At 61.4% G+C, this 26581-nt stretch overlaps 3 protein-coding genes across 5 annotated transcripts; 2 read left to right on the top strand and 1 right to left on the bottom strand.

Annotated features, from left to right (window-relative positions):
• Positions 1-1639: 1639 nt before the first annotated feature.
• On the top strand, positions 1640-13758 carry EZH1 (enhancer of zeste 1 polycomb repressive complex 2 subunit). Of its 3 annotated transcripts, XM_027895989.1 has the most exons (21): positions 1640-1695; positions 2198-2318; positions 2858-2986; positions 3280-3399; positions 3916-4036; positions 4690-4863; positions 5652-5754; positions 6010-6173; positions 6932-7023; positions 7532-7706; positions 8126-8322; positions 8528-8619; positions 9178-9218; positions 9647-9772; positions 10289-10467; positions 10982-11077; positions 11466-11547; positions 11704-11784; positions 11905-11989; positions 12099-12198; positions 13742-13758. In XM_027895989.1, exons 1-20 carry the CDS (start codon positions 1685-1687, stop codon positions 12157-12159), a joined length of 2250 nt encoding a protein of 749 aa, XP_027751790.1. In that variant the 5' UTR covers positions 1640-1684; the 3' UTR covers positions 12160-12198; positions 13742-13758. The 3 variants fall into 3 exon arrangements, with proteins under 3 accessions (XP_027751790.1, XP_027751791.1, XP_027751789.1); XM_027895990.1 differs by lacking the exon at positions 13742-13758 and having other exon boundaries at positions 1640-1692; positions 2194-2318; positions 12099-12901; XM_027895988.1 differs by lacking the exon at positions 13742-13758 and having other exon boundaries at positions 12099-12901.
• On the bottom strand, positions 13688-22266 carry CNTNAP1 (contactin associated protein 1). Its single transcript, XM_027895987.1, has 24 exons — positions 22188-22266; positions 21002-21103; positions 20629-20822; positions 20380-20527; positions 19976-20179; positions 19722-19906; positions 19483-19626; positions 18869-19130; positions 18641-18790; positions 18402-18573; positions 18207-18313; positions 17981-18100; positions 17637-17840; positions 17389-17545; positions 17120-17247; positions 16821-16988; positions 16521-16739; positions 16198-16437; positions 15878-16114; positions 15577-15704; positions 15379-15472; positions 15033-15266; positions 14863-14910; positions 13688-14775 (listed from the first exon to the last, which is right to left on the bottom strand). Exons 1-24 carry the CDS (start codon positions 22264-22266, stop codon positions 14579-14581), a joined length of 3921 nt encoding a protein of 1306 aa, XP_027751788.1. The 3' UTR covers positions 13688-14578.
• A 180-nt stretch (positions 22267-22446) lies between these two features.
• On the top strand, positions 22447-26581 carry CCR10 (C-C motif chemokine receptor 10). Its single transcript, XM_027896001.1, is given in 4 exon segments — positions 22447-22578; positions 24392-24442; positions 24445-24489; positions 25499-26581. Coding segments are annotated over 4 exon segments (1311 nt in total).

Below are 26581 nucleotides of genomic sequence, written 5' to 3'. Positions count from 1 at the left end.
CACAGCTGGGGCAACTCCAGCCCCTTCCCAGGCCCGCGGCCGAGGAGGGAAGGGTGATGACGTGACCTACCCACAGGCACGAGGCCGAGGAGGTGGGGAGAGGGCAGAGACTTGGCCGACCCTGACAGTCCTTGGCCCCAACGCCTTCCTCCTGCACCGCCCAGCCCGGTGCCTGCCCAGCTCTGCTGGAGCCCCCTATTTCTGGAGCAGTTCCCACCCAGGGGCCCATGTCCCCCAGCTGAGGGTGACCCCAGCCCACGGGTCCGCGGCATTCCCTCACAGGACGGGGCTGAGGCCAGGTGAGCTCGTTTCACCCCTGGCCAGGGGCAGGGTGCAGCTCAAAGCCTCATCCCCTTTAACAGCCACCTGTAGACGTGCAGAGTGGGGACTGGAGAGCAGTGAAATGCAGGTCAGAGGGACCCTGCCTGCTGTGGAGAGATGATTACTCCTGTCTTTAGCTCCCCAGCAAAGGTTCTGGCAGAGCTGCCTGACGCTCCCCAGGCCACAGCAGCCACCACTCCAGGGCACCACGGGACCTTCTGCGGATGAGTGGCCACATCTGGAAGCTATCCCTGGCACTCCAGTGGCCACAGGGCTGGAGTCCCCCAGTCCCACTCTCTGCTGGAGCCAGCAGAGCCTCCAGCTGGGTGGCAGGAGCCTCTGCCAGGGAGACACCCAATGATCTCAGCACGGCCCCAGGGCCAGGACAGCCACCTCCCTCCTGGGGCATCCGGAGGGGATGGGCAGGGACAGGACAGGCAGGGATGGGATGGTGGCTGCTAGCCAAAGGCCTGGGCCCCCCACCCAGCCTGGCATCCCCGGTGCTCCCGGCCAAGCCCCACCCGGGGTGCCAAAGAAGGGGTTTGGCCCGTGCAGGGTCAGGATAATGGTGCTCGGGACTCTTCTCCCAATCCTGCCCCTTCTCAGGGCAAATGCAGTCATCCCCTAGTGCTATAGAACCAACTCCAACTGCAGGGACTCCCCGCCCTGCCTGACTCAGCGGAGCTCCCAGATGCGGGCGGGATGCGGGGACTGCTTGGGGTGACCCCGCCAGGGTCAGGGGGGAGGGACGCCCGGGGAGAGCCGGCTCTCCGAACCGCCGTGGGGGGATGGACGAGGCCCCCGCCGGGGTAGGAGCCAGCACCGCCCGCTCCCCACCGCCGAGGCCACCGGGTCAGGAAGGGCCGCCGCCAGCAGCCGCTTCCTGCCCGGCGCCGCCACGGGGAGCCAGAGGGGCCCGGGACTGCCGGGGCGACTCGTCGAAGCCAGGCTGCCCCGGGGCGGGATCGGCGCTGTCCCGCCAAGCGCTTCCCGCGGGACCGGACCGGGCCCGCAACAGAGGCGGGATCGGGCGCACCGAGCATGGGCGGGGCCCGTCCCCCGCAGCCCGCGGGGGTGTTAGCCGGGCTGACACGGGCCCGATCCACCGGGGGAGCCCCGAGGGCGCTGGAACAGCCGGGAGCACCGGGACCACCGGCGGCAGCGGGACGGAGGCGTGGCCACGGCGCGGGAGGCGTGACCTGCGGCGGGACAGGGGCGTGGCCGCAAAGCTGGGGGCGGGGGAATACGCGAGGCCGGAGGCGGGGCCTGGGGCCGTGCGGGGCGGGGCCTGGGGCCGGGGCGGGGCCGGGCGGGGCCGGCGCGCGCGCAGTGTCGCGGGGGCGCGCGGCCTCCCCGTGTCGCGATGGCCGATCCGTGAGTGCGGGCGGGGCCGGGGGGGGGGTCCCGGGAGGGGAGCGGGGGTCCCCGTGGTACCACCCGGGGCGGCTTCGGGGCCCGGTCACGCTCCGCGTTCCGCCGGCGCTGCCGGTCCCGGTTCTCTCCGGTGCGCGTTCCCGGAGCGCACGGGCCCGGCCGGAGCGGCTGGAGCTGGACCCGCGGCTCTGCGGCACCGTGTCCCGGACGGGGGCCGGGGATCCCGGCAACACCCCGGGATCAGGGGCTGCTCCGGGGGCTCGCGGGGCAGGAGAAGCCGGTCCCGGTCAGCACCGCCCCTCGCTGCTGTCCCGGGCCTGTTCCTGAGCTCCGGCCGCGGGTGTTCCCCAGGCAGGAGCGCTGCAGACCGACCAGGCCGTTATTTTGCCTGGATCAAGTCTGTGATGCATTTAAAAATCCACAGGGATGTTTTCCTAATATCACTTGTTTCCGGGATTGAGCTCTCCGTTATTTGATGTTTATTCTTCCTGCGGTGTTACAGAAAGATGGAAATCGCCACTCCACCGACATCGAAGTGCATCATGTACTGGAAGAGGAAGGTCAAGTCCGAGTACATGCGTCTGCGGCAGCTCAAGAGGTTCCAGGCGAACATGGGAGCGAAGGTACACACACGGCAGGGGCTGGGCTGGGCTGGGGCATCCCTGAAACGCTTCCCTTCAGCTCAGGGAGCCCGAGCAGTGCCAGGGCTGTCAGCCTGTGGATTGATAAGCTCTTCTTGACTTGCAAGCCAGATCAGTGGGAACAGATGCTGCTTCTCCCCGTGCTCTGTCCTTGGTCCAGGGCCGTGCTCTCGCACACACAAGGCCATTGGATGAGGGATTGTTTCCACTTGGTTTTTATGGTATCTCCCTGCTGAACCCTCTCAGTGCTGTGGGTTTCAGATGACTTTCTCTCGGCAGCAGGATTTCAGAGGAGGCCGGCTGGCATCAGGAGTTACCCTAAGCTCCCTAGCTGTTGGGTGGATTCTCAGCACAGTTTCCTACCAATGCTGACTTTAATTAGAATTCCTTCTAATGAGTATCACCGATCTGAAATGCTCAGCCTTGTTTGTGTTTTGATGCTCAAAACAGGCTCTCGGGAAGAATTTTAGTGTTCTCAGCGGGATTTCTTAAATTTTGAGAGCTCCTTTCTCTCCTCTCAGGCTCTTTTTGTGGCCAACTTTGCGAAGGTTCATGAAAAGACTCAGATCCTGAATGAAGACTGGAAGAAGCTGCGAGTGCAGCCGGTGCAGTTGATGAAGCCAGTCAGTGGGCACCCGTTCCTGAAACAGGTGTGCAGTGGAAAAGGAGCACAGCAGCAGCAAGTGGGGACTGGAACCAGGGCTCTGCAGGGAGCTGTGGGGATACAGGATGAGGTTTTCCTCTCCTAGGTCAGTGTCAGGCTGTGCCTCGCACTTCTGGGATGCAGAAATGGGCAAAAAGTACTCCGAAGGCTTTTTCCTGTGAAGGAGTCACAGAGTGGATGTGGGGCTTCCATGTGTTTGTCCTGAATTCTGTTTTCTCTCAGGCTGTGACAGCCTCCCAGGGCGGTTCCTCACTGCCTCTCTCTGCGCTTGCATTCCAGTGCACTGTTGAGAGCATTTTCCCAGGATTTTCAAGCCAGACACTGTACATGAGGACCCTGAACACGGTGGCACTAGTTCCCATTATGTACTCCTGGTCCCCTCTCCAGCAGAATTTCATGGTATGTGGGAGGCTGTGGGGCGCAGGGTCTCGGCGTGGTTGGTGTGTGATTGTTGCACAGCTGGGAGGTGGTTCTTCAACCCACTTGTTTCAGGCGATGTCTGCTCGAGAGGTGATAGAAAGTGTCGGTTTAGATGCTTGTTTTGTGGAATCCCATAAGCCAGCCACGTGCCCACGCTGTCTCACCCAGGTGGCCTTTACACGTGACTTTGGCAGGGTCAAGGAGTTGCTTCACAGGGTTCAAGGAGGGAATATATTTTTTTTTGGGGGGGGGCTTGCTTTGTTTGTTTTTTTTCCTAGGATTTTTATATTCTTTTAAAAAAAGAATTTTATTTCTTAGGCAGGTCCTTTGTGACTGGATGGCAGTGAGATAGCACTGACATGTCAGGGATGAGACATCTAAACTTCTTCTGGTCCTCCTTTGTTGGGGGGTTTGAGGGACTGGAGCAGCCTTGGGCACAGCCCTGCTGGTATCAGCAAACGCTGCTTTTCTGATTTGTGTCTGATCTCTCTTCAGGTGGAGGATGAAACTGTTCTGTGCAATATCCCTTACATGGGTGACGAGGTGAAGGAAGAAGATGAAACTTTCATTGAAGAACTTATTAATAACTATGATGGGAAAGTCCACGGAGAGGAAGGTAACCTGGGAGCAGCCAGCCCTGTCCCTTTAAAACCAGGTTGGATGGGACGTGGAGCAACCTGATCTAGTGCCCTGTTCATGGCAAGAGGTGGAATGAGATGAGCTTTAAGGTCCTGTCCAGCCCAACCCATCCTGTGGTTTTGTGAATCATTCTCTTGCAAATAACATGTCTAAGTAGTTCAGAAGCCAAAAGGTGGCAGCAGTAACCAGCTTTTCTGTGGGAGCTCTCAGAGCAGGGAAACAGGACTGTGCCTGCTGTTCTCCTTTGCAAGGATACAGTCCTGCCTTTGGATACCCTGCTCCATTCCAGGCCTGAGGTGCTCTGGAGCAGATGCTTCTGTGCACAGGGATTCACAGGCACCTCTGTGATGCTGAAAATGTGCAAGGGAGCGGGAGGAACTCAACAACCCTGTTCTGCTTGTGGCTTTAGCCAAGAGTTTAATCAATGAAAAGCCAGTGTATTCCCCTACAGCACTGCCTGCCCAATCAAAAAACTGCCTGGGGGAGAGAAAGGCAGGGAAAACTCTGATGTTGCTGAAAACGATAAAACACTCCTGACAAAACTGAGAGAAGGGCTCGGCTGGTAGCAGTGACAGTGGCCTTGGCAAGGAGCGAGAAAGGTGGTGGCAATCCCACACCTCTGTGTTTCAGAAATGATCTCAGGGTCAGTCCTCATCAGCGATGCCGTGTTCCTGGAGCTGGTGAACGCCCTGAATCAGTACTCGGATGAGGAGGAGGAAGGACACAACGATTCTGAGGTGAAACAGGAGGATGGGAAGGAGGAGCTGCCAGTCACAAGGAAAAGAAAGAGAACTGCAGCAGAAGGTGGGTTTGGCCACAGAAATGGGCGTTATGGTGGTCACATTTCCATCCTGCCCTGGGTTGTTCTCACTGTCCCCTGTGGACAGGACAAGAAATCACCAGCTTTAAAGTGTGATGAGGAGTAATTTAGATGAGTCATCTGGAAACCCATTTCCTGGTGAGATTAGCAGAGCTGAGTGTTATCTGAGGAGGCTGTGGGAGCTCTGCATGGGGAGGTTTTCAAGTGCTGGTCTGGCAAGCACCTATCAGGGAGGCGTGGGCAGATCTGTTTCTGTGGGAGGCAGGGACATGGACCTTTTCAAATCCCTTCCAGACCCGCTTTCCATGTATTGCTGTTTCTCTTCCCTCTCCTGTGGCACCTGGAGCTCTTGTTGCCTAGAGCAAGCTCTGGTCTGTAGGATTTTCCTGTGTCCTCGATGACCTTAGGAGTGCTGACAAGTGGTTTTGTCTTTGTCCTTGATCTGCGGTGATTTGGGTGGCACAAGTACCAGGGCCTTTGTGGATGTAGAAAAGCATTGTCTGAAAGTCCTGCCCTGGGGGAAATAAATAGGAATAGTGCTTAAGAGATGTTGGTTCTTCCAGCAGTACATCATGCTGTGCTGGAAGTGTTCATGCACTGATTCTGAAAATGCCTTAGCCCATTTGCAGGACTTCAGGCTTATCCACTGTGTATAAGATTACATTTCTGTCTTAAAATACAAACCTGAACGTCACTGGAATCGCTCTGGGTGAGAAGGAAAGGCCTGTTCACATCAGCTTGGCTGAGGAATTGTGTCTCCTCTTCTTTGTAGGCAGCAAGAAGTGTTCCAAGAAGCGCTTCCCCAATGACATGATATTCACTGCCATTTCTTCCATGTTTCCTGAGTACGGCTTTCCAGAGGATATGAAAGAGAGGTAGAAGATCTCTGCTTGGGTTCTGTTGCCTTTCTTAGCAGGGGATGAAATCTCTATTTCAGAGGCCAGCTCTGGCCGGGCCGCAGAGCTTGGTGCCTGCAGGCTCCGTGGGCAGAGCACGTTTTGAGCCTTACAAAAAACCTTACAAACTGCAGCTGGGCCAGAGTCTGATGGGCCCAGGTAGTGATGTAACCACGTAAAGTGCCCCAAATGGGAGGGCTTGCACATCCCCTGGGTGTTTCTGTTTGCCAACAGGTACCGGGAGCTCACGGAGGTGTCGGACCCCAACGTGCTGCCGCCACAGTGCACTCCCAACATCGACGGGCCGTGCGCCAAGTCAGTGCAGCGGGAGCAGTCCCTGCACTCCTTCCACACCCTCTTCTGCCGCCGCTGCTTCAAGTACGACTGCTTTCTGCATCGTAAGTGCCGCCTCGGCCGGACGCTTCCCTAGAGCCCTCTCTCCTCGGTTTTCCTCTGCACGCCTTGCTTAGTCCGCGCTGCAGTCTCTGGAGGGTGGTGCCTCCCGAGTTTGCAGTGGGGGCCTTTAGGAGCTGGCAGGTGCCCAGAAGCCTTTTGTACAGACGGCTCCACCCTTTGCTCCCACGGACGGCAGACCGACCTGCGTGGCTGCCCCCTCTCCGCGCTCAGCACGCCTCATCCGAGCTCCCGGCGGTTTGTGCCCTAGTCCTGCCACCGCCAGACTTTGCTCTTGCTTTGCAGAAGCTCGTCAGTGAAAGGCATGAATGTTTCACTGCCAAAGTCTGGACATGCCCCTGTGTTTTGTTGCCTCACTGGAACTTACAGCTTCATCCTAGTCCTGTTCCTGCGGTTGGTCCTGCCAAAGCCTTTTGGATACTGCTTAGCTGCCGGACCTGCTGTTCTCCAGGTCTAAGGGCTTCTTTGGGAAGTCACAGGACTTTTTCCAGTGAATTATTTATTAAAAGATATAATATTAAGATCACGTGGTCTTTTTGTTTCAGTCTGAAAGCAGATCCTTTTCCTATGGCCTCTCCTTTCCAAGCTGTCGAGTCCCCGTTGGGGGTTGGAGCAGGGCTGCCCCAGGGGTTCAGCTGCCACAGGAGCCCTTGGACACGCAGGCTCCTACTCCCTGTCCCTTGCAGAGTTGGGGGAGACTCTTGGAGAATGCTAATAGTAAAGATAACTGTTACTTTTTCAGCTTTTCATGCTACTCCTAATGTGTACAAACGAAAGAATAGAGAGACCAAGATTGAGCCAGACCCTTGCGGCGCAGACTGTTTCCTCTGGCTGGTACGTTTGTGCGTTGCTGCTTCAGAAACCACAGGAGAAGTGCCTTGGCCAGCCCTGCTCTGCAGAGCTCTGTGGACCCTTTTCACAACTTCCAGAATTAGTTCTAGTCCATGTTGGATTCAGGACAGTGTGAATGCGAATGCAGACCTTACCAGATGCATATTTTAGCAGATTTCCAACAAAGACTAATTCCAGAGCTATAGCAGATGGGAAATTGTGTGACAAATGATTTCTCTGGACTCAGTGCAGTGTTAGAGAAATTAAACCCAGGTTAAAAAGGAGCAGAGCAAGAGGCCAGGAAGATCCAGAGGAGTGGGCTGGGGGGCCAGGGCCAGGAAGCCTCCACTGACCAGGCAGGGTTTGGCACTTGCTGAAGAGTGCACACGTGGCCGCCCCTTCCACCTGTTCTTGGTGGTGGCAGGACAGGGTTTGCCCCATGGCCTGTAGAGAAGCCTTCCTGCGTTCCCTGGTCACCTGCCACCCGTCTTGTCTTCTGCTCTGCTTGCAGGAAGGAGCCAAAGAGTTTGCTGCGCTGCACAACCCCCGGTCCAAGTGCTCAGGCCGGCGCCGCCGCCGGCACCACGTGGTGGGTGCATCCTGCTCCAGCACCCCAGCAGTCACCGAGACCAGGGAGGGGGACAGCGACCGGGACACGGGCAACGAGTGGGCCTCTAGCTCCTCGGGTACGGTGTCAGCCCTGGGAACACCCGCCCACCCCTGGTGTGGGCAGTGAGGGCGGGTGGGTTCTCACAGCTGGAGTTCTCCTGGGGTCCCCTCTGCTCCAGCACAGCTGGGAAGTTTGGAATCAGCAAACAGTCAGTGTTCCCAGAAAAACCTGAGGGACACCGACCCTGCCCTTGCTGTTACTGGATTCGCTGTGCTCTCCCAGGAAGAAGGAATGTTGGCGAGAAAAGCGAGAGCAAAGCTCAGAGCGAGCCCTTGACTCTGAGCGCTGTTCCCAGCCAGGGGCAGGAGTGTGTGGCCAGAAGTGCAGGACAGGGTTATGAGGCGCTGCAAGGGGGACCACTGCCCCCCAGAACCACAGTGGCCAGGTGCCTTCCTCCAGGGTGTGTTTGGCTTAACATCTGCCTTTTACTGCCAGAGGCCAACTCCCGCTGCCAAACCCCCACCAAGCAGAAGCTGAGCCCGGCCTCCTCCCAGCTGTTTGCAGTGGAGACGCCGCAGGAGCCTGTGGAGTGGACGGGAGCTGAGGAGTCGCTCTTCCGCGTCTTCCACGGGACCTACTTCAACAACTTCTGCTCCATTGCCAGGCTGCTGGGGACAAAGACCTGCAAGCAGGTGGGCGCCCACAGCAGGTGATACAGCAGCAGGAGAGGGGCAAGGGTTTGGAGTCCAGGGAAACGGGGCAGAGCTGCTGCTCGCTGGGTCTGGGACTGGGAACCCCCGCTGTGTGTGCTTGCTCACACTCTCTGATTTATGCTTTTGGTAAAACAACTTGAGTGCGCTGAACCCGTTTCGTGTTTTTGCTTCTGTTCTTCGGTAGGTCTTTCAGTTTGCCGTGAAGGAATCACTTATAACGAAACTGCCGACAAATGAATTAATGAATCCATCCCAGAAGAAGAAAAGGAAGCACAGGCAAGTGTTGGACAAGCTTGTTTTGTTCTTTAAATGCAACCAGATCCGCTCCTTTTTTTGTGCCAACGCATTCCTGGTAATCCCCATCTGGCTCCCATCTGTGCACACATCCTGCTGTCACACGGGGCTGCTGGTGCTGCCACTGGGCGCTGGCCCTGGCCCAGCTCGAGGGATCTGCTGCCCTCACTGGGGGCTCAGTGGTTCTGGGGTCTCAGTGGCCCTGGGCTCAGCCCAAAGACAGGGCATTGCTGGCTGCAGCCCCTGCTGCCTCTGCCCTAACAGCAGCCTCACCCTCAGCTCCCCAACTTGTAACCTACTTCGTGTGCTGATCCCAGTGTGTCCAGTATTATTCTGGCCTAAAAAGCTGTGTTTGCCTTAAAAAGCTTCTGCTGCAGCTGCACTGCTCTCGTCTTTCTCCATTTTATGGCAGCTGCTGATCATTAATGCATGAAGCTGCCAAGCCTGTCTCTGCTGTGCTGGCTGCCGGTGCAGAGCAGTCCTGGCTGGCTCTCCCTGATGGCTCATGCATCTCCTCAACCCTTTCTGCTCCTTTTCCAGGCTGTGGGCTGCACACTGCAGGAAGATCCAGCTGAAGAAAGGTAGTGTTGGCTGTGGCTGTGTCACGGGAGGTTTGTGAGGGTCGAGTTCTCCAGCTCCGACTGCCATGGAGGGACAAGCCGTGTCCTGCTCACCATCCTGGCAGCTCCACAGTGCAGAGGGGAGCAGCTCTGCCTGGCTGGGCTCCTTGGGGTGCTGGGGGCATTGTGGCAGTGCCAGGGCCTGCTGAGGCCACACCTGTGGTGGGGTTTGCTGCAGCCAGGGGAGGCTGAGAGCTGGTGTGCAGCCCTGCTGTACACTGGGCTGTGGTCAGTGGGCACAGCCGGGTGCCTGTGGGAGCTGGGGGCTACCGGGCTCCCTGACCAGTGCAGGCGGAGGGGGAGCTTGCACCTTCTCTGCTCCAGTGCTGCTTTGAAAAGATTCCTGCAAAGTACAGCTTCTAATCCGGGCATTTCTCCTCTTGCTCTAGATAATTCACCAACCCAGGTGTACAACTACCAGCCCTGTGACCATCCGGAGCACCCCTGTGACAGCTCCTGCCCTTGCATCATGACTCAGAATTTCTGTGAGAAGTTCTGCCAGTGCAACCCTGACTGTAAGGAGAGGCCGAGGACTACTGGGCAGGAAAGCAACCAGCTCTCCTGGCACAGAGCAGAGGGAGGGTGCAGAGCTGGGGCGTGCTGGGGGCCTGCTTTATTCCTGCACTCACTGCTCTGTCTGTCTGCAGCAGTTTGATTAGCAGCTGGTAAAGTCCAAGGGGAAATAGTTCTATGCTGCCTTGCAACTCTTGGCAGCTGAGAGACGCTGCTCTTAGAGAATGCTAGCAGTGTCTGTATCCCATGGGTGCCGCTGCTGGTCCCCTGTGAGCAGGATGTGTGACCAGCATTTGGGGTGGGCATTGGGCCACTGCTCTGCCACGTTTGTTTTTCATGTCTGGGCTTCCGTTCCCAGCTCTGCAACGCAAGCAACAGCCAGGCTTTTGTCTGGAACATTCTGTCCCTACCCAGGGCCTGCCGGGGTGAGACCTGGCTAGGGGAGGAACATCTGGAGCAGGGCCCCTCTGCTCTCAGCCAAACCTCACAGTGCAAACCCGTGGGCTGTGTCACTGCAGGTCAGAACCGCTTCCCGGGCTGCCGCTGCAAGACCCAGTGCAACACCAAGCAGTGCCCCTGCTACCTGGCTGTGCGGGAGTGCGACCCCGACCTCTGCCTCACCTGCGGCGCCTCGGAGCACTGGGACTGCAAGGTGGTCTCCTGCAAGAACTGCAGCATCCAGCGAGGCCTCAAAAAGGTATTGACAGCAGCGTGGCAGGGGCTGCCTCAGGGCTGATACAGAGCTGCTGCTGCTGCTGCTGCTGTGTGGGAGGGAGGCGTGAGCCCCCCGCAGGTGCCTGAGTGCTGAGGTCTGGAAGAGAAGCTGCTCTGCCCTGGGATTCTGCAGTGCTTGCTCTGGAGTGGGGATTGTGGATGTGAAAATCGGGAGATGGGAGTTACGTGAGGAAGGGTTGAGAGCGAGCGAGTGTAAAAGAAGTGGCTCCAGAGAAAGGTTTAGTCTTGAATTGTGCTGGTCAGGGCAAGGGATTTTGCATTTTAAAAAAAAAAAAAAAAAAGTCAGAGAAAGTTGCAAATTAGTGTGTGCCAAGTCCTGTGCAGCTCCATGTAATGGGGTAAGTTTGCAGGGAGCTGTGTGTCACCATAACAAGGGGATGCTGGATGGACACTGCCTCCCCTCTGCCCCTGTGATCTGGGTGCTGGGAGGTGCTGTACCTGCCAGCCCTTCCCACTTCCTTTCACCTTGTTTCCAGCACTTGCTGCTGGCCCCGTCGGACGTGGCTGGCTGGGGCACTTTCATCAAGGAGGCCGTGCAGAAGAACGAGTTCATCTCCGAGTACTGTGGGGAGGTCAGTGCTGCTGTGCCAGGGCTGTGGGCTGGGCACACGGGGGGGTCTGCCTGTGGTGGGAGGGCTTCCTTCAGCCACGGAGACAGCAGGGACAGCTGCCTTCCCCAGCTCTGCCGTGGCCATGGGCTCGCTCTGACCAGGTTTGGAGAGCGAGTCTTGTGCTGTTTCACACACATCTCAGCACCTCTGGCCCTCCACTGTGGAGGAGCGTGTTCTGTGTGTGCTGCTCCCTGGGAACCCAGCTCTGGCCTCTGCCCCATCCCTGGGAGCCCTGGCGAGTTCCTGCCTGTGAGATGGGAGGGAGGGCCAGACCGATTTTCTAGGAGGTGGGTGAGTGCCTGGCTCAGCCCTCAGCTGCTGAGTCTCTCAAGGTGTTCTCCCTCTACAGCTCATTTCCCAGGACGAGGCTGACCGGCGAGGAAAGGTCTATGACAAGTACATGTCCAGCTTCCTCTTCAACCTCAACAATGGTAATTCCCTAGGGCTGCCAGGGGTGGGAGAGGCCAGGGCTGCTGGCCAGGCAGGCAGGCTCAGCCCAACTCTCACCTTGGTGACAGGCTTGACCTTTACACCACAGTTTTCTTCTTTTTTTTTTTTTTTTTCCCTTTTTTTTTCTTTTTAAACAGATTTTGTTGTTGACGCCACCCGCAAAGGAAATAAAATCCGCTTTGCTAACCACTCAGTGAACCCCAATTGCTATGCCAAAGGTGAGATCCCCCTGCCCAGCCAGACCAGGCAGGGTACAGTGCTGCGAGAGCTCTGGCCCAGGCTGGGGCTGCATGTGTCTGATGTCTCTGATGTCTCTGATGTCACCTCTCTGGTTGTAGTTGTAATGGTGAACGGAGACCACCGGATTGGCATCTTCGCTAAGAGAGCCATCCAGGCAGGAGAGGAGCTCTTCTTTGACTACAGGTACCTTGGACAGCAGGGGACTGGGCTGCAGGGGTGACCCCCACCTTCTGTAGAGGTTTGTGGGGAGTGTGGGAGGTCGTTTCTGCAGCCGTGACTTCCTGTCTTGCAGGTACAGCCAGGCAGATGCTCTGAAGTACGTTGGCATAGAGAGGGAGACAGACATCATCTAGGCCTGGGGGTGGTCCCGGCACACCTTGCTGCTGCACCTTGTAAGCAATGCCATGTTTGCTTCACGCTGACATGACTGCTGCTGTTCCCACTGCTGTGTGTGTCACAAGTGCTACTTTCCATCCAGACACCCAGAGAGACTCGGGGCAGGAGTGTGAGCAGTGCCTGTGCCCCAGCTGCTGTCCCAAGGCGGTTTCCCCTCTGCCCCAGCTGGCTGGGGCGCAGGGACCGCCCAGCCGTGGCTGGAGTGGCACCAAGGGATACTTGGGGATGGGAGAGCAGCACTATGCAACACGTCACTTTGAATAGGGATGCCACTGAGCTGGGTAGAGACAATGTTAAAAGTCAGTGCCCACGGTGACCCAGGGAAGGCTCCTCAGAAACCTGCCTTGGGCTTTGTGATCCCCTGGCCCTGGGGATAAAGGGGAAATACTCTCTGGCAGGGTGAGGTTTGGCCTTAGCACCCAATGCAAAAAGGAAAGAAAAAAGCACTTTAAACTAATCCTCAGCTGGTGGCCGGGCCCTGTGTTTCATGTAGGGTGTGGAGGGACTGCAGGAATCCCAAGGGGCCTGCATCCATCAGCACCTTTGCAGGGACATTGCTCCAGGCATGGGACAGGGCAGCCTGATGGGGCCTGGGGTGGCCTGAAGGTTGGAGCCACATGTGCTGCCAGCTGCCTGCCCAGCCTGGTGCTGGGTGCTGGACCATGCTCTGCCCAATGTCCCAGGGCTGGGTTCCCAGCATGTGTGGTACATGAACACAGAGAGGTGCTGGCTCTGCCTGGGAGCCAATCCCTCCCTGGCCCAGCCCTCACCACGCCTTCCCAGTCCCCTGCCAGGGCAGGCCAGGATGTCTGTCCGTCCTTCCCGCTGTCCATGATGCCCTCCTGGAGCTTGGAGGTGTTTGGGTCTGTCTGGAGCAGTGCTTGTACCCCAGCACTTTCCTGAGCCCCTCTCCCTGCCGCCTCCGTCCGCCTGGCTCCCCTCAACCCTGCTCTCGGCTCAGCGTCTTCTGCCACTTCGGCCATAGCTGCACTATGCCAGGCTTTTGTCTGTGGTTTGTTGACGGTGAATAATGAATAATAATGCACTTTAAATAATGTGGCTTGTAGCCTTTGTCATAATAAAGTGGTAGCAAAGACCTTCCCCTGCTTGCTGGTCTCTCTTACCTCAGGAGCAGCTGGCAGCAGCCTGTCCCCTGCCTGTCCTCTGCCTGTCCCTGCCTGCTGGGATCAACCCAGCTGTGCCTCCTCAGAGCCCAAGGGGAATCGTGAGTGGTCAGGAGCCGCTTGCTGCCCAAATCCCACTGGCTCAGGGTGGGGAGGGGGCAGAGGTGTGTGGCAGGGAAAGCAGGACACAATGTGTGTGTGCAGCAGCAGCTGAGCTGCCTCCAGCCCTGCCTAGTTACACCCTGCATCCCATTCCAGGAGCAGGAATTGCCATTGTCCATGTAGTCCCTCTCCTGGTGCAGGCTAACCTAGGGTAGGCGGAGAGGATCTCCCTGGGCTGCCAGGGGGAAAGCTGGGGAGCGTCAAACGCCGTCATTCTGCCTTTATTTGATTATCCTCACATCTCATTCAACAGAACAGGATTTTTAAAAATAAAGTGCCCAGTGGAGCCAGGCCTTCGGGTAGATAAATGCGTTTCTGTAACATCGTCTTACCACAACACAGCGAGTGAACAGGAGCTTTCCCTGGGCTGGAGGTAATCAGCAGGACTGCTACTTCATACAGAGAAGTGGCAAACTACAGACCACACACCACGACACACGGAACCGTCGGGCCCGCGGGAGCTTCCGTTTGGGTTTTTTATACAAACCGACAGAATAAAAAAACCGGAGTGTAGTAGAATATCCAGCAACAAAAAAAAAAAAAAAAAATGGTAGAAAGGATCTGTACCTGATCTTACGAAAGCAGCATCTCAGCAAGGTGCAGCGGCGGCATGCGCGGCGCCGGCGCAAGGTATTGCTCGGCGCCCCGGCTGTGCCGGGGCCGGTGCTCGTGGCTCTGCGTGGCGCTGGCGAAGCGAGCGAAGCAGCGGGTCATCTACGCGGGCAGCGCTAACGGGGGGCGGCAGCCGGGCGCCCCCGGCCAGAGGGAGGGTGGGGGCCGGGCCCGAGGCTCCCCACGGGAGGCCAGGCGGGATTTGGCAGCTGTGGGGGCAGCAGCCTGCCTCCAGAGAGGGGGCTGCCGCCCGTGCCCGGGGCGAGTGGGGCTGGGGCTCGGCAGGTCACAGCCGTGCTCCGGGGCTGGTCAGCGGTGGCCGCGGGGAGGAGATGGTGGTCGGTGCGGTCCGGTCCGTCCCGAGGAGGACGTTGGCAGTTCGAGTGTGCTCGGCCCTTTGGTCCCGCGACGCTCACTCATCCCCGGGCAGGTCTTGGGGGATGTGGGGGCTGTGAGCCTGTCCCACCCCCAGCCCCTGCTATTCCCCTCTCGCCTCCTCCAGGATCTGGGGCAAGTTCTGGTCCTTGCGTGCCGGTGCCGGCACTGGTTTGGTAGCGCTGCCGTAGTCCTGGATGGCTTTGGGTTCGTTGGTGTGGTAGGAGCCCTTGTAGCGGTGGTGGTAGAAGTACAGCAGTGCCAGCAGCCCCCCCAGCAGCAGAAGCAGGAAGATCACAACTGTGGGGGAGAGGCAGCAGTGAGAGTCTGGGAAGGAGGTGCAGGGACAGGGCAGAGCATGGGACACCAGCCAGGGGCTTCACTTACACCCAATGATGATCCCAATCCAGCCGTCATCGTGCACGTGGGGGAACTCTGCAGAGATAGAGTGGGTAGCTGAGAGTGGGCTGCAGGGAGGTCTTGTGCTGGAGCTTCCCCTCTGCAGCTGGTGCTTGTCAGGGGCTCTGTTCCAGCCAGGGTCCCACCACAGCACCTACCTATGCCCATGTACCAGGGGTCCATCTCAGGAGGGATGAGGATGGTGGTAAGGGGGAGCATTGAGGCACAGCTTGACTCCACCAGCTCCCCCCGGATGCTGTAGGGCCGCAGGGGACTGGTGGGGTGGAAGATGGCTTTGAGGGGCACGAGGGTGTTGAACTTCACCCCTGAGAGGCAGCCTGAGAAGCCGGGTGTGTTGTAGCGCTGGATCTCGGGGTCAATCACGCCGGTTTCTGTGGGGGCACAGAAGGAGATAGCTCATCCCTCTTGGAGAGCAAGGGCCATGCTGGGCAGAGGAGACCCTGAAGACCCCAGCATGGTGGCCGAGGGCAGGACCCAGCTCACCCATCACACGCCCCAGGTAGAGGTTTTTGGGTGAGTCCAGCTTGCTGTCCACAAACAGGGAGAACCGTTGCTCCATGACGGGGAGATAGTCCACCTGGGAGGCAGGTGCCCATGAAGCCACCCCACCTATACCCCTCTCAGCCTGACCTGCAGCCCCAAAGGCCGCAGGCTCTGTGTGGGGGAGTGCCTGGCCCGTACCTGGGTATACAACGTGCGGTGCAGACGGGTGATGTTGACACGGTGAGGCCTCCCGTCTGTCACTGGCTTGTTGGTGAGGGCGAAAACATAGGGGTTGGTGCCCAGCTGGTAGCGTAGCTGCAGGCTCCCTGCGGGTAGTGGGGGCCATCAGCAGGGTCAGAGCTCTCAGTGGACGCATCCAGCTCGTCTATAGGGCTGGGGAGTAGCACCCACAGAGAGGAGGGTCCCGTGCTGCCCCAGAACTTGGGAGGGCCCCCCTCAAGCTCTGTGTGAGCCCCAGGGCAGGGAGCCCTGCCCTCACCATCGTCCTTGATGAGCACGGCCATGTAGTCCTTTACGAAGGTGCTGACATAGAGCAACACGGCGGGCGCGGAGGTGGTGCTGAAGCTGAAGCTGACCTCCTCGCTGGTGAGGTTGTAGCCGGGCAGGGGCTGCCAGGGGCTGCTGATGATGCTGGCGAACTCGCGGGCGGCGTACAGAGACATGGGCAGGATGTTGTACCGCACCCAGGTGCCCTCCTCGAAGTATCCGCCGATGTCTGCAGGGGTGGGGGGGGAGCCCACGGGGTGAGGGGAGCGTCAGCTCCTCAGCCCCTCTCACCCTGCAGGGCGCAGCCCTCACCGTGGTTGCAGAAGGGCCCGGTGAAGGCGGAGACGCTGCAGTTGCAGCTGTAGTGGCTGTAGCGCTCAACGCAGAGCCCGCTGTTCTGGCAGGGCACCGGCGGGTCCTGGCAGTAGCCGGTGCAGTTGACCCGCACGCCCTCCGTCTCGTTGGCCTTGCCCTCCAGGTTGAGCGTCACGCCGTTCATCCGCAGCCCCCGCAGGCACCCCAGGAACGGGCGCGTCTTGTGCTCCGCCGCGCCTGCAAGCGGGGCCGAGGCTCAGCAAGCACCCTGCGGCACGCGGGGACCTGGGGGCGCGGGGGCAGCGGCCGGGGGGTCTCACCGACATAGAGGGGCCTGTCGAACTCCAGGTGGACGAAGCTCTGCGGTGGGGCCGGACGCACCACCCAGGGCAGCTTGTCCACCCGCAGCCTCGCCAGCTTGACGTTGAGCTCGGCCTTCACCTGGTGCCACTCGTCGTCGTTCCAGGGCACCACGGAGCGCACCGTCAGGTTCTCGTCCCCGTTCCCGATGTCGTAGATGAACACAACATCCCTGGTGGCTGCAAGGGTGAGGTGTTGGGAAGAGCTCCCCAGCCCCGCCGCCCCCTACAGTCCTGCACCCCCTGCCCGCCGCCCCGTACTGTTGAGCTCAATGCGTATGTAGTTCCTGGTGCCAGGGTTCTCCAGGAAGACTCCGGATTGGGCAGTAGTCTTGAAGTAGAAGGAGATGTCAAGGCTGTGATTGGCCTGGAAGGTGGGGAAGATCAGGGCTGCACCCCTGTTGAAGGAGACGGTGTTCCAGGTGTTGCCTGTGGGGAGCAGGAGGGGCAGTGAGGGATGAGCAAGGACCCTCCCTGTGTGGGGGGCCTCGCAGGTGTGGGACCCCTGTGGGTGTAGGCACTCTGCAGGCAGGGGACCTTCCATGGGGATGGTCACTCACGGTCTCCGTAGCATCGCAGGGGCCCCAGCAGGAACTGGGCTTCAGAGCCAGTGCGGTTGGTATCTCCAACCACAACCTGGGTGACAGGCAAGTGGTCCACAAAGGTCAGCAGACCTTTGTCTGTCCTCCTGCAAACGGTGTGTGGCCGTGAGGGGCTTCTGTCCCTTTGCCAACCTGCCACCCCTACTACCCCCACCTGAGGGCCCCGGAGTCTGCACCCCCCACGCCTGAAGCCCCCACCTCTCAGTCCTGCAGACCCCACCACTCACCACAGCGCGTGGTCGGCGTCGCAGTTGCAGAAGTACTGGGGGTCGGCGCAGTTCTTGTCCAGCCCGCAGGCACAGCGCTGGATGCCTGGCTGTGAGCCACCCCAGTAGTAGTGCCGTTCATCATTCCGGCCCATCCAGAAGCTGAAGGGCAGCCCAGCTGCGAGCACAGGGGAGGGTGAAGACGTGGTCCCACAGCACGGCCCTGCAGCGCAGCCCCATGGCACAACCCCACTCCCCCCAGCGCTCACAGGGAGTGTTGAGCAGGCGGGAGTTGTAGCAGTTGAACTCGATGCGCTGCTCGCAGTACTCAGAGGCATTGGCCAGTGCTGAGACCTCAGCCCAGGAGGCGTTCCAGTACTCCACAGCCCCCAGGTAGAGCTGGTCCACACTGGAGCCCGTCACCCGTGTGGCGTAGTGGCGGTTGTGACGGATGATGGTCCACGCTCGGTCCTCTGCACTGACAGGGAGCTTTTAGGACTGTGCTCCCAGGACACCCCCACTCCCTCTATCCTGCTCCAGCCCTGATACACAGGCAGGGCTGGTCCCCAGGGGCACTGGACAGAGGGACCCCCTGGCCTCCCGCTGCCCCCACCTCGGATGTCACAGTACACCATGAAGGGTTTGAGTGGCCCGCTGCCGTCCGGGTCGATGGTGTAGTTGCCCGAGGTTTTCCCGCTGACCCGGTAAGCATCACATGATTCTTTGTAAAGGGCTGGAAGAGAAGAATGAGGTGGGAGTCAGTGTGAGGGGGGCACTGGGCAGAGGGAGGGGGCCACACGTGCCCGTGCTGTCCCTGACCCACGAATCTCCAGGCTCACATTTGTGACAGGTCTCCCCCTTGTACCCCGTCAGGTCGCAGATGCACATGAAGTCATCCCAGGACTGGATGCAGCGGCTGTCATGCTCACACAGGTTGGGGGTGCACCTGAGGGTGCAGAGGGCTCCTGTCCCAGCACCAGCACGGCCCCGCAGTGCCCCTCACTCCCAGGCAGCACCCCTGTCCCGGTCGGTACCTGTCCGTGATGCCGCAGACGTTGAAGTACACATTGTGGTACTGCAGCAGCCGGCGCTGCACCAGCAGCTCCACATCCACAGGCAGCATGTCCACGTTCAGCATCTGCAGGCAGCCATGGAAGGCTGTCTGGTTCGACCTGCAGCTGGTGATTGAGGCCGGCTTGGGGCAGCCTGCAAGACAGAGCAGGGTGAGCAGCCCCTAGGCACACATCAGCCTGGCCTCTGCCCCACTGCCCACCTCCAAAGAAGTATTGGCTGCCAGTACGGAGGTGGAATGGGTGTGCCACCCGAAACTCGGCGCCATCATCATCATCGATGGTCACAACAGCTGAGCCCTCCCGTGCCACCAGGTGCACTGAGTGCCAGAAGCCATCGTTCAGGCGATACCCTGTGGGGACAGGAGGGTGGGTGGGGATGCTCCGCTGGCACAATGCCCCCAACTCCCCGCGCTGGCTCCCTAGCCCACCTGCGGCAAACTCCAGCTTCTTCTTGCCAGGCTGGGCAATGGAGACATTGATCTGCCCCTCGCTCAGCACCATCTCGAGCGAGCCCAGGTTATCAGAGAAGTTGGTGTAGAGCAGGAGCCCAGTGGTGTCCCAGGAGCGGAAGCGGAAGCTGACGGCCAGGCGGTTCCTCCGTGGGACCCCCGGCACCTGCACGTAGTTGTTGATGCCAGCAAAGGTGATGGGGGTGTACACCTGGTCCTGGCAGTAGTGGCCCACGCTGCCCTGGGGACAACCACAGGATGAGGTGAGGAAGGGGGGATGGCAGGGAGGCCCCCCCCATGGCAGGGAGGCCCCCCCTGCCCTGCCCCATCCCTACAGCCCTGGCCCCAATCGTTCCCAATCGATCCCAATGCCTGGTAGAGGCAGGCAGGCACCCCAGGCCAGGGATAACCTTGTGTGGACAATGCAGTGCCGCTCGGCTGAGCACGGCTGCTGCCCAGCCCCACGTCACCCCACAGCGGGCAGGAAGCCTGGCCCCAGGCAAGGGGTCACCTCCCAGCAGGGCTAAGGACTTTCAGGGTCCTCCCACAGCATGGACAGGACCCTCAGAGAAGGGGCACCCTCCAGCCTGGACCTCGAAGCGGATGTTGGGTCTCCGGTGCCGGGCCAGGTCAGCGACGTTGACCCCATTGAAGATGATGTTCTCCATGCAGCCCCGGAAGTTTTGCCGGTAAGTGAGGTGCTGCTTGTCGTGGTCAATCACCCCCCCAAAGAAGACCTGGGAGGCAGAGAGAGAGGGTCAGTCCCTCTCTGGGGGGGTGGGAGGGACACCACAAGCCAGCACCCTGGCAGCCCCCTGCCTGCTGCACCCACCTCAGTTTCGAGGTCGAGCTGGTCGAAGGTGCCACGGCAGCGGAAGCGCTTGACCTCCCCATCCAGCGTCAGGTTGACATAGTGGCCGAGACGCTTAATGTGCAGCGAGTGCCAGTGCTGGTCATCCAGGAGGCTGCCCACCTCCACTGTTGTGTGGCCCTCACTGGCATGCAGTGGGCTGCTGCCTGGGGAGGGGCAATGTCAGCTGGCAGCCCTCTGGCCCCCCTGTCCTCAGCCCCTTGGCCCTGGCTCACCTAAGCTGATGTGCAGGAGGAGCTGGGCCCGTTTGAGCTCCACTGTGATGTAGTCGCCCTGTGAGCCCTCCCCGTGCATCAGCACCCCGTCCTGCTCCAGCGTCTTGAAGTTGAAGGAGATGTCATCCTCATAGGTGCTGACCCTCTTAACCCGGAAACGGTAGGATATGGCGTCATCCCCGTCAAAGTAGAGCGTGTGGGACCCTGGGGAGAGCAGAGCAGCCCTAGCCATGTCGCTGCCTGCAGCAGCAGGTGCCCTGGCATGGGGAATGTTCCCTTTTGCTGTGGTCTACGCCACGGCTGCAGACCGCTCGGGCGCAATCCCCTCTGAGAGGGTTTTCCACACGTGCCAGAGCCAGGGTCCTGCTGCACAGGGCTGCTGGAGCCCCTGGCCAGGTACTCACGGTAGGGGCAGCCGTAGAGGCCCAGGCGCAGCCCGATCTTCCCACGTGGATTCCACGCCACCGGGATGATGCGGATGTAGCGTGCAAGGATGGGGTAGTGCAGGTCGTGCCGCACCACCCCGCTCTCGTTCACATTCCCGAAGAAAGTCTGGGGATCAAGGGTCGCTGTCAAACACCTTGTTTCAGGCCAGGGGTCTCTGCCCCCCTCAAAGGCTCCCCTCTCGCAGGGACCCAAGGACTGCCCCCTACCCAGTTGCTGCCCTGCTGGAAGAAGGGTTTCCAGCTGGTGGGGTGGTCTCCGTAGAGCACGATGTAGCGTGTCAGCCAGTCATAGGTGTTGAAGGTTCCCTGCGTGGCCACCGCGTTGATCCGGTGCCTTTGCATCAGGTCGATCTGGAGCCAGGGCTGCTTGTCCCGGGGATCGGGGGACCAGCCGCTGGTGCCTGTGGGGGAGCTGCTCAGCTGACCCCATAGCCCTGCACCCAGTGGCTCCCAGCTGAGTGGGGGCTGCTTGCTCAGCCCCACCGCAAGCACCCGACTGGACTCCTCAGCCCTTGCCGAGGACACCCCCGGGTCCACGTGCCCTTCCCAACCTGCATCCCGATCCCGCAGGGGGACTCACTGTGCAGCCGGGCGAAGCTGGGCGAGTAGAAGATGCTGTATCTGGAGGAGGCACCGATGGAGTAGGAGTAAAGGGGAGCGACGAGCTCATCGTAGCATGGTCCTGTGGGGAGAGCGGGGCTGGGGCGTGCTCGGGGCACTGAACTGGGCAGTGCCCCTGCAGAAACTCTCCCGACCCTGCCCTGCAGACCCTGAAGGCTCTGGGGACCCCTGCAGACTCATTGGGCTCTGGGGACCCCGCGGTCCCCTCTGGCCGGCGGCACGGCGGGCCCGCTCCGCTCTCCCCTCCCACTGCAGCGGAGCTGACACACCTCTGCGGGCCCCGGCGCCCGCACCAGACGCCTCTGCACTGACGTGGTCGACGGGACCCCCCACCCCGCCCTGCCCCGCCCCGCCGGGTCACGGTCCAGCGTGGGAGCCCAGGGGGTCCCGTGCAAACCCTCGCAGCGCCGGTAAAAGATGCTGTGACGAGGTCGGAGCCTCGAACCCCTCACAGGGTCACCCCGGCCGTGTCGGATGAAGCCCGGGGAGTCCACGAGCCCCCCCCAGCTCTCACTGCAAGGCCCGTGCTCCATCACCCCGCGGTACACCACTCCCCATCCCACCGCCCCCCACCTCCATCCCTCTTCGCCCCGACCCTGGGGAAAGGGGCCAAGGGCCCCGGCTCAGGGGGCCGCAGGGAACCGTCCAGTGCAGCCAGGACCTCGCCGGTCCCCGTGCCCGAGCAGATGCCCCAAGCCCCGGTACCGGGCCCGGCCCGGTGCAGCCCCGCGGCGGGGTCGGCCCGGCGGGCGGCGGCGCTGGCCGAGGCGCTGGCGGAGCCCGCCCGGTGCCGCGGGGCGGCCCCGCTCTCCTCGGCATCCCCTGGCATCCCGGATTCCCGGGGCATCCCGGCTCCTCCGGTCCCCGGAGGCTGCGGGCGGGCGCGGTTCCGCCGGCGGTGGGGGGGCTGCCGGGGGCCGCTCCAGGCGGGGTGGGGAGGGGGAGAGCCCGGACGCCCGTGTCCGGCCGTGACCTTGAGGACGATGCGGACCGGGGCAGTAGAGGAAACCGAGGGATGCCCGGGGGAGAACGGGGGATGCCTGTGAGAGCGGGGTTGCGGAGGTGGCTCACGGGTGCGGGGCCGGGGTGGCGGGCGCGGTCCCGCAGTGCGGAGCGGCCGCTCCCGGGACTGCGGCTCCACTTACGTGCGAGGCAGCCGGGTCCGGGGCGCAGGAAGCCGACGCAGGCGGCGAACAGGAGCCCGAGGAGGCGGCGGGCGCCCATGCTGAGCGCCCCGAGCGCCCTCGACGCCGCCGCTCCCGGTGCTGCAGCCGCACGGCGGAGCGGGGCCCGCGGCTCCGCCCACGGGGCGGGGGAGGGGGGGCCGGGACCGGGCCGGGGGGGCGCGGGGGCCGGACTTGGCGCAGCGCAGAGCCTCGGCCCCCCTCGCCGCACCCCCGAGCGATGCTCCAGCCGGCCGCCCAGTTCACCCGGTCCTCGGGCTGCACCGGGACACGGCTCGCGGCCTCGGCCGTGCAGGAACTCCCCGGGGCATCCCCGGGCGGTTCCTCTGCAATGCCTGGTCCGGAAAGGGGGGTTGGAGTGGTGCCCGCAGCCCCCCCCCCTCCCCCGCAGCAGATGTGGCGGCGGTTTGTAATCAAGCCACAGATTAAGGCCTTCAGGTCTCGGGGTCGCCGCTCTCTCCAGTGGTGCAGAAGAAGGGATTTAGCCCGTGTCTGCTCCCAAACAACCCCCCCAGACAGAGGGGCCGGGGGGGCTGGCGGCTGCCTGCCCTACATACACCTACAAACCCGTGTCCCCTGGCCCCTCAGGAGCAGGAGACCCACTCTCGCAGGAGCCCTGAGCAGCTCCGAGGGACGGGGATGCCCAGGCAGCCGCTGGGTCCAGGCTGGCCCTGGGCGCTGGGCAGGAGCTCGGCGTGGCAGCTCCACACCACTGGCTCTCCGCATGGCAGCGCAGCCGCGACCTGCAGGTACCCGGTGCTGGGGCTCCTTCCTGCCCAGGCAGAGCCGAGACCAGCGCTGGGAAGTGAAAGAGGGAACAGAAAGCCCCAGATGTGGCAGGAATGTGGGACAGCCGGTGGTGCACTGAGAGTTCTGCTACCGGGAGCTGGAACCATGTGCCGGGGTCATTGGCACCTGCTCTCCTGTCCCCCAGACCCCAGCAGTGCTTTCGGGTCCATCCCCAGGAAAGGCACAGCCCAGCTGGCCTTATCCTGACACCCCGGGGTGCTGCCTGCTCTGGCCACAGCCCCTTGTGCTGGGTCAGGTCTGTGACAGCCCCAGTGGGGACACGCAGAGTCCCTGATGTGCACCCACAGCTGCCTGTAGGGCCAGCTTTGGCCCTGGGATTCTCCTCCCTCCCCTTCCCCTAGGATTCAGGGTGTAGGATGGCACCCCCCGAGCCAGCACGGGGCAGAGGTCTGCAGCCAACATGCCTACACTGCAGAAAGAGCAGGGGAGGGGAAGAGACCCTCCAGCAAAGAGCTCTGGGGAACCCCCAGGGACTGGAGGCCTCTGCCCAGCCACTCCCCAGCCAGGGCACAGCAGCTCCACAGCCCCACAGCAAGTGCCTGGGACCCCACGCCCGTCTGGAGGCAGCAGGAGGGCCGAGGGCAGAGCTGGGATAAGCCGCAGCAAAGACTGCTGTAGCGGGGGAGAAAGGGGGATTGAGGGATTACTGTTGCAAACGGCCGGGAGCCTGTTAAAGCTGGGGATCAATTTGCCGCCCCCTGGGTGGAGGAAAGTGGGGCCTCTGCCCCACAGGAATTAATCTGCTTCTTAATGAAGAGCTGGGAATTTTGTTGTCAACAACCAGCAACACGCCTGCTGGATGCAGGGGCACAGGGGCCTGGGGGTGCAGGGATGCAGAGCACAGGAGTGCAGGACCAGGCTGGTACCCCTAGGTGGGAAGTACAGCCTGCACCAGCAGCCATTCCAGCTCCTGGAACCACCGTGTTTCCCATCAGGATGAGATAATCCTGGACCAGACACAGCTCTGCTGATCCCACTGGAGCAGCATCCTTCCTATGTCCAGCTCAGTGCCAGCCCACAGCAAAACACATTTTATTTCTTGGCCATATTCCCTCCAGCCTCGCCTCCAGCCCTGCAGAGGAGGCACCAACAGCCCCATGGTAGGCTGGGGTCTCCTGTACATGCTGTGTGCCCTTGGCCAGACCCTGCTCCCCTGGCTGGGTACTCCCAGGCTTGGCCCACAGTCCTGCGTGACAGGGACTGAGTGGAGTTGCTATTTCTGTCCCCAGCGTGCAGTTGTAAAAGATGAACAAAATAAAAGATTCAGGACAGGTTCTGGAGGGGCGTCACACCTGCCACCTCGCCTTCCTCCCTGGGGCTGGGCCTGCGCTCTGCACTGTTTTCGGTATCGGGAGAGGCACGTGGTCAAACCACAGGTTACAGAGCGCTGAGACATCAACGGCTCCAGACCCACCGGCCACAGGAAAGGTCCTGCTGCGCAATGCAGAAACAGGTGAGGGGCTGCAGGGTGAGGGGTTTGCTGGGGGCCAGGCAGGAACCCCCTCACTGGCTTTTCTTATGTTTTTTAGATAGTTTTCTTGTGAGCTCTGGGAGTTTGGGCTGAAAGGCAAGTCCCTGTGGAATCCAGGCAGTACCTGGTGTTCCAGGTCCCTGGGGCCCAGAGCAGGGAAGGAGCTGGGAGAGCTGCTGGAGAGTTAACACTCCCTGACACTGGGTTCAGATCCCACCTGTGGCCCCAGAGCGGGTGGAGGGGCTCAGGCCCAACTGCCTGGACTTGCTGACGTGGGCCAGAGTGAAATTGCTGTTGGGAGGCTGCTCTGAATCAGAGCTGTGTTGGATCCTGACCCCCCTGGCAGTGGGGTCCTGGCTCTTCAGTGCCAGGTTGCAGTGCTCTCCCGCTGCCCCCAGAGCAGGGCTGAGCAGCTGGGAGCTGGGAGCACTGTGTGTAGCTGCCTGCAAGCTCAGTGCCCTGGGACCTCCCTGTCTGGGTCCAGGGCCAGGGAGTGTGGGGCTGTATCTGCACTGGGATCCCCAAGGTGGTGCATGGGTGGGTGGGTGCTTTGGGCATCCAGGGATGCTGGTGTGGAGGCCCGAGACCTGACTGCCCAGGGCAGCCAGGGCTGTAGGCTGGGTGCTGATCCCCAGGGGATGCTGGAGCAGCTCCCCAGACAGCTGCAGAGTTAGTCCTTGGGACGTGGTGCTGTGCTGGGGACGCTGCAGCCGGGGGTCACGTCCCTCCAGCAGCTCTGCATCGCAGGCGGCTGCTCGGGAAGTGTGCAGTTGCTCTTGCAATGACTGAGCATGGTGAACCTCCCGCTGCGGTGGGGTGGGTGTGAGAGGCAGAAACCACACTGCACGTGGGGCTGGGGACTGGGGGCTATGGCACGCCCGGGCTCCCCACGGTGGGGCTGGGTGGAGAAAGGCTGCCCTGGGCGTGGTGCTGCACCCTGTGGCCAGGCTGCCACCACCAAGCCCTCCTCATTCAGCCTCCTTCTGTGCAGGCAACCCCCAGCCCCCTCTCGACGGAGCTGATGGCCACGACTGAGTTCTACTCCTGGGAGGACGACTACTCAGGGGAGGCCGACATGCTGCCTGAGCTCTGTGAGAAGCAGGCGGTGCAGGGCTTTGCCCGCACCTTCCAGCCTGCCGTCTACCTGCTGCTCTCACTGCTGGGCACGGTGGGGAATGGGCTGGTGCTGCTCACGCACACCCGCTACCGCCGGGCACACAGCGTCACTGACGTCTGCCTCCTGCACCTCGCCCTGTCTGACCTCCTGCTGCTCCTGACGCTGCCCTTTGCCATCACTGACACGCTGCAGGGCTGGTCCCCAGGCACGGCCGCCTGCAAGGCGCTGCAAGGTCTCTACGCCCTCAACTTCTACAGCGGCTTCCTCTTCCTCACCTGCATCAGCGTGGACCGCTACGTGGCCATTGTGCGGGTGCCAGCCGCCTGTCGCCTGCGCCCACGGGCTCGCCGCCACGGCTGGCTGACAGCGGGGCTGGCCTGGCTGCTGGCTACGCTGCTGGCACTGCCCCAGTTCATCTACAGCCAGGCAGAGCAACACCAGGACCTCTGGCTCTGCCGGGTCGTCTTCCCCCACGCGGTCTCGCGGGTGGCCCGGGGGGCCACCAACCTGGTGCAGGTGGTGCTCGGCTTCGCGGTGCCCTTCCTGGTGATGGCGAGCTGCTACGCGGCCGTAGCGCGGACGCTGCTGGCGGCCCGCGGTGCCCAGCCCCACCGGGCACTGAGAGTGCTGCTGGCCCTCGTGTTGGTGTTCGTGGCCCTGCAGCTGCCCCACAGCCTGATGGTGCTGCTGGACGCGGCCGAGCTGCTGGCCAGCTGGGAGGTGAGCTGTGCCCAGAGCCGCCGCAAGGACCTGGCGCTGCTGGTCACCGGCGGCCTGGCGTACCTGCGCTGCTGCCTCAACCCGCTGCTCTACGCCTTCCTGGGCCAGCGCTTCCGTCGAGAGCTGTGGCTGCTCGCCAGCGATGCCGGCTGCGTGGGGCCCCTCGACCCGCGCTGTCTCGGCTGTCCCAGTCCCCGCCGGCGGACATCGCTCTCCACGTGCGTGGATGTGGTGTAG

The sequence above is a fragment of the Empidonax traillii genome, unplaced genomic scaffold (assembly GCF_003031625.1).
Source record: "Empidonax traillii isolate 1590-97213 ecotype Southwest subspecies unplaced genomic scaffold, ASM303162v1 scaffold476:size613836, whole genome shotgun sequence".
In the NCBI taxonomy this organism is placed as follows: domain Eukaryota; kingdom Metazoa; phylum Chordata; class Aves; order Passeriformes; family Tyrannidae; genus Empidonax; species Empidonax traillii.
The sequence above is the reverse complement of the archived record's forward strand: the minus strand, read 5'-3'. Positions and strand labels throughout refer to the sequence as shown.